Source organism: Loxodonta africana, chromosome 8 (genome assembly GCF_030014295.1).
Source record: "Loxodonta africana isolate mLoxAfr1 chromosome 8, mLoxAfr1.hap2, whole genome shotgun sequence".
In the NCBI taxonomy this organism is placed as follows: domain Eukaryota; kingdom Metazoa; phylum Chordata; class Mammalia; order Proboscidea; family Elephantidae; genus Loxodonta; species Loxodonta africana.
Window position 1 is genome coordinate 5344706 of NC_087349.1, and position 6234 is coordinate 5350939.

The 6234-nt window shown below is 38.3% G+C and overlaps 1 protein-coding gene across 1 annotated transcript; it reads right to left on the reverse strand.

Annotated features, from left to right (window-relative positions):
• Positions 1-1163: 1163 nt before the first annotated feature.
• On the reverse strand, positions 1164-4224 carry LOC100665452 (olfactory receptor 2A5-like). Its single transcript, XM_023539517.2, has one exon. The coding sequence runs from the start codon at positions 2737-2739 to the stop codon at positions 1810-1812; it is 930 nt and encodes a 309-aa protein (XP_023395285.1). The 5' UTR covers positions 2740-4224; the 3' UTR covers positions 1164-1809.
• Between the last annotated feature and the right edge of the window lie 2010 nt (positions 4225-6234).

Sequence of the window (6234 nt, forward strand, 5' to 3'; positions counted from 1 at the left end):
AAATTAGTTTGTTCTTCTGGCAGTCCATGGTATATTCGATATGCTTCATAAACACCCTAATCCAAAGGCATCAATTCTTCTTTGGTCCTCCTTATTTATTGTTCAACTTTCACATGGGTATGAGACAGCTGAAAACACCATGGCTTGGGTCAGGTGCACCTTAGTTCTTAAAGTGGTGTCTTGCTTTCGAAAAGTACTTTAAAGAGGTTTTTTTGCAGCAGATTTGTCCAAAGCAATGCGTCTTTTGATTTCTTGACTGCTGTTTCCACGGGTGTTGATAGTGGATCCAAGTAAGCCGAAATCCTTGACAACTTCAATCTTTTCTCCATTTATCATGACTTTGCTTATTAGTCCAGTTGTGGGGATTTTTGTTTTCTTTATATTGAAGTATAATTCATACTAAAGGCTGTGGTCTTTGGTCTTCATCAGTAAGTGCTTCAAGTCCTCTTCACTTTCAGCAAGCAAGATTGTGTCATCTGCACATCACAGATTATTAACGAGTCTTCCTCCAATCCTGGTGCCTCGATGTTCTTCATAGAGTCCAGCTTCTCAGATTATTTACTTAGCATATAGATTGAATGAGTATGATGAAACAATACAACCCTGATGCAAACCTTTCAGGACTTTAGACCATGCAGTGACCCCTTGTTCTGTTTAAATGGCTGCCTCTTCATCTGTGTGCAGGTTCTGCACGAGCACAATTAAATGTTCTGGAGTTCCTTTTCTTCGCAATGTTATCCATAATTTATTATGATACACACAGTGGAATGCCTTTGCATAGTCAATAAAACATATATTTTTGGTTAATACCTAAACAAAAAGATATTCTTGGTTAATATCTATACAAAAGGCAGCCCTACCTTATTTTATCATTGTTAGCATTATAAAGGCAGTTGCTCAATATGGTTTCACAAATCCAGAGGACATTTTGACACCATGACAAGGAATGATGTTGGCTATATCAGTGTTGTCTCATGCTGTTGGATGTCACATCAAACCATCTTCAAATAAATTGGTTCAGGAAGTACAAAAATATTGGTGGGAAAAAATTCAAGTACCTCAACAGGTGATCAGATCTCACTTTATTGTCAATGATTGTAACCCAGAAATAAATGTAAAGGTAGAGCAATGTTTAAAACCCTTGTCTTAGGACCATTTAAAGATTTTAAATAGATTTCATTCATTTGACCAAATACTAAAGCTTTAAATTTATTTTAGAATTATTTATATATTTTATGGTAGAATGAAAGTTTCGTCAACTTTTTTTCCCTTTACTACTAAATTATTCCATCAAGGAGTTTAGATTTTCTCAGTCATTTATTTCATTGGCTTCACAATTGGTGAGGTAAAACATATCACTCTGTGATATAATCTGTATTCAATTTCAGGTGCACTTTGTAAATTCTGTCTTAATTTGACTGTCCCATTCCCATCTACCACAAGGTGATGATAAAAAGTCACATATGTCCAAAGTGAGAAGCCAAAGTAATATTTTGATGTAATTTTCTTACATTTAAAACAAACATATTTTTCTCCACATATTAATATTTCTAGTTTGTAGAAAAAGGATATCAGTGTTTTTTTAAAAAGATGATATATTCAGATTATTTTTTAGTCCCGTCTCCCGACATGGCTTTTCAACCTTAGAGGATACAAATGTCCTTTGAATTTTGCCTATCTTCAGAGCCAAAATTTGGACAACTGCTATTTTTATATCAAATGTCTAATTGAGATATTTTCCTCAGTTTTTTGCAAACCACAGCTCTTGAAAGGAAAATCCTCACCCAACCAACACTTTGCCCTCTTTCACTAGGCCCTCTGCTTCTGCAGTGCTCTGTAGAAGGCGCTCTTCACCTGAGCGTTCCTCAGGCTGTAGATGAGGGGATTCAGCAAGGGGTTGAAGAGCCCATAAAACAGGGACAGGATTTTCTGTTGCTCCTCTCGTTGATTGGAGTCTGGGGCCATATAAACCACCATGGCTATGCCAAAGAAGAACCCAACCACACAGAGGTGGGAAGAGCAGGTGGAAAAGGCCTTTCTACGGCCCTCCCCTGACTGGATTCTCAAGATGGCCAAGAGGATGTGTGTGTAAGAAACCAGCATTAAGCAAAGTGGCCCAACTAAGAGAAACACACAGGCAGCAAAGATGACAACTTCATTAATCCAAGTGTCAGCACAGGCCAGCTTGAGAACTGATAGGATTTCACAGAAGAGGTGGTTCACTCCCTGAGGCCCAGAAAACGGCAGCCTTAGAAGGAGAATTACATGTACTAGGGCCACGACAAACCCAAATGCCCAGGAAGCAACGGCCAGGGCAGTGCACACCCTCCAGCTCATGATTACAGTGTACTGGAGGGGGTGGCAGATGGCTACGTACCTATCATAAGACATCACCACCAAAATCAGACACTCCGTGTGAGCAAAATTCAGATACAAAAATGTCTGCATTATGCATGGGGTAAAGGATATGAGTTTTTTCTGATTCCCTAGGTTTGCCAGCATCTTGGGGACACTGTTGGAAGCATAGGAGATATCAATGACAGCCAAGTGTGACAGGAAGAAGTACATGGGGGTGTGCAGTCTGGAGTCCAGCCAAATGAGCCCCAAGATCATTCCATTTGCCAGCAGGCTGAAGGCGTAGAACAGGGAGAAGATCCAGAAGAGGAACACTTCCATCTCTGCATGGAGCTGGAGTCCCAACAAGATAAATTCTGTGACCCGTGTTTGGTTGCCCCTCATTCCTTCACGACAATCTGTCAAGGACAGAAGTGTGATAGAAAGGTCAGATCTGGGAAATCAATGAAAATTAGAGTAATTTATCTAAAAATGAGTTCAGAGAGGTTGCATGCTTCTGCCTACATAATGCCTTTCCCTTCTTACCTTCGGTTTATATTATTATTGTGAAATAAATTCAATCTTTCTGAAAAGTGTCAAGAATTTTACACAGGGCTCCCATATACCTTCACGCAGATTCAGCAAACACTGACATCTTTTTCTTATGTATCATTCTCTTTTATTCTCTATATACATATTATTATTTTTTCTGATCTATTTGAGAGTAAGCTGTAGGCATGATTCCCATTTATCCTTAAGTTCCTCATGTTCCGCCACAAATAAGGACATTCATTAACCTTGTTACTATTGTTAAGTGCCTTGGAGTTGGTTCTGACTCATAGAGATACTACAAGACAGAGTAGAACTGCCCCATAGTGTTATTCACTAACCTAATCAAAATATAATTGTCAAAATCAATATTTAATATTTACGTGATTCTCTTTTCTAACCTACAGTATTCTCCTACCAACCTCCCTAGTCTAGGACCCAATATAAGAGTACCTTTAATCATGTTTTATGTGGAATGATTACTCAGTTTTTCTTTGCCTTTCATTGTATTGATATTTTTGATGAGTATAGAGCGGTTCTTTTGTTGAATGTCCTTCATATTGAGATTGTCCAATGTTGTTTCATGTTTTGATTCAGATAATACATTTTCTGCGGGAAAAAAAAAATCAGTATCCTCCTCAGCACATTCCATTAATAGATGCATGATCTTAATTTGTCTCATTACTGTTGATGCCAACTTGGATCGATTGGTTAAAGTAACAGTTCCAATATAAAATTTTTATTTTTCCTTAGTGAAATTTCTGGGGACACCCGTTAAAATTGCTATATAAATTCCTTGTTCCTCATAAAACTTTCTGCCATGAGTTTTAGTATCTTTAGATTTTCTTGCTTAATTCAATTGCTGGTACTAATGGTTACAAAATTTTCTGACTCTATCTTTTTTTTTCTTTTAGTTTGGCAATTACACTATGAGAAAAGACTTCATCTATCTATTATGCGTCTGTCTCTATCTGTCCTATCATCTATCCATTTCTATTCATCCATCCGTCCATCCATCATCCAACCAACATCCATCCGTCATCCATCTATTTACCTGGCTACTTACCTATTAGTATGGGCTTTTTTTTTATTGTTATTAAATGGGTAATTATCTATTACTGTCATTATTTTGATGCTTAAGTTGTTCTAGATTTGATTCAGTTGGCTTCTCTACCTATTTAAACATGTTCCCATACATTTCTTTTTTAAATACGTTTTTTAATTATACTAGATATGTGTAACAAAACATTTGTCATTTCAACAATCTTCACATGTGCAGTTCAGTGACATTAAATATGTTCATCACGTTCCCATAATTAAGTACTTCCTCACTTCTTTCTGTATAACTAGATGTTTCAGGATTATCTTAATACATTCCCTACTTTAGCCATGGAATCACCCATTTCTCCAGAAAACTCTGGTTCTTTTTCTAGGATAATCACATTTAAAAAACAATATCTAAGGGACAGACAGGAGGGAGGGAGGGGAAAGGAAGACACAATGATTAGGGGACAATCCTGGGTTATCTGGGTGATCCCTAAATCCAATGGCAGGTATCCTTATAAAAGAAAGACAGAGGGAGATTTGAAATGGACAGATGAGAAGGCACACAGATAAGGTGCAGAGAGTGATTTGAAATTGCTGGCCTTGGCAATTGGAGTGATGTAGCCATTAGCCAAGGAATGCCAACCCCCGCCAGAAGCTGGAAGACGCAAGGAACCAACTCTCCCCTAGAGCCCCGGAGGAAGCACAACCCTTCCAGATTTCTACTAATGGCCTCCAGGTCTGTGAGGAATGAATGTATATTGTTTGCAGCCACCAGGTTTGTGGTAATTTGTTACAGCAGCCCTAGGAAACTAGCACCGTATTTGTACCTGTTTTGAACTGATGCTTAGAAGAAGACAATTTCCGGGTGATGGCTCTATGGAGCAATGTCTTCACGTGAAGGTAAAATAACCAAAAAAGAAGCTTTGTGGACACATATGACAGTGTTTCAAACTTTTCAAAATCATGATGGATTAGATGCGCAGTAGCTTTTTACAAACAATGCCTCAGATGAGACGGAGAGAAAAAGTCTTACATTCTTTCATTCTCATAAATATAATTGCATTTGGAAGGATTCCATATAAATGTGCATTGAGTTTGTAACCTTAATTTTTGCTACAATTACAGGATGTTCCTACAGTGTACAAAGTGGGGGATAGCAACATCAGTCTTGCAAAATTTTGCTTACTCGCGCTGAATGCAATAAGCAATGTCTGAAACACATTTAATCTCCAACATAATGGATACTAATATTGTGTGAGGTAATGCAAATGATTGTTACCCTGTAGGAACATTTGTATCCTGACTTTTAGTTTAGTTATTTTTGTGTCTGAATCAACAAATCCTTTTATCTTCATTTTTATTGCCATCATTTCTATTTTGATATTAAAAAATATAAAAAAGTGAAGACGGATTAAAATGCTTGAGAAGCTACAGCACGTGGATAAAGAAGAAAATATCTCAGTAGAGATGCTGAAGTTTGAAGTTTCTCCTTCCCAATGGAGTTAATAAAAACAACAGCAGCTCAAGAAACAAAGGGTTTACGTGGTCTGTATGTGGAATTCTCCACCTGTGTCTTAGCTAGGGGAGCTTTGTCTTCTCTCTCCAATTCCAGTGAACAGAATAGGCACTTTTTCTATTCAATTTTCTGATGAGAAAATTTTTATATAAAATATAGTGATTTCAGAGACTGATAATTAGTAAGATAAGGTGATAATTGGTGACAGTTCCAGTAGGAAATAACTATATGGCCAACTTACTCCTTAGAGCTTCAGCAAAGAAAAGCCTTTACTGCAACTGTAACTAGAATTTTCCATTGACAAAAGGTTTCTCTGGACATCACTATCTTCATTTATGGCGGGTGATATACAAAGTCCTTTCATTAATTTTGTTATCTCAGAGCCTTTTTCAGAGACTCGTCCAGATATAAAGCCTGTCATTCTCTGAGCCCCTTCTCACTGACGACGCTAAGCTAGCTCAGGCCACCACCTCATCACACTGAAGTGAGGGTGAGAGATGCAGGGGGAGCCAGGGGACCCCTGCCTGCCACAGCATAGTGGGCATAAACTCCACAGGGTGAAGGGCATCTAGGTGTCTATTCCCTCTACCTGGGATAGGTCACACAGGAATGCCATGGTCTTCACATAGCCATGGCGATTTCTGCTCCCATCTTGTCCTATTTCATCTACTTGCACGGAAAACAACCACCAGCCCAAAGGAATCCCTTCTACCTAAGGAGAAGTTAGCACTGGCTTTGCCCTGAGGAATCTACTTGACCTAGAATGAGCCCCACAGATGTGAGTTAAG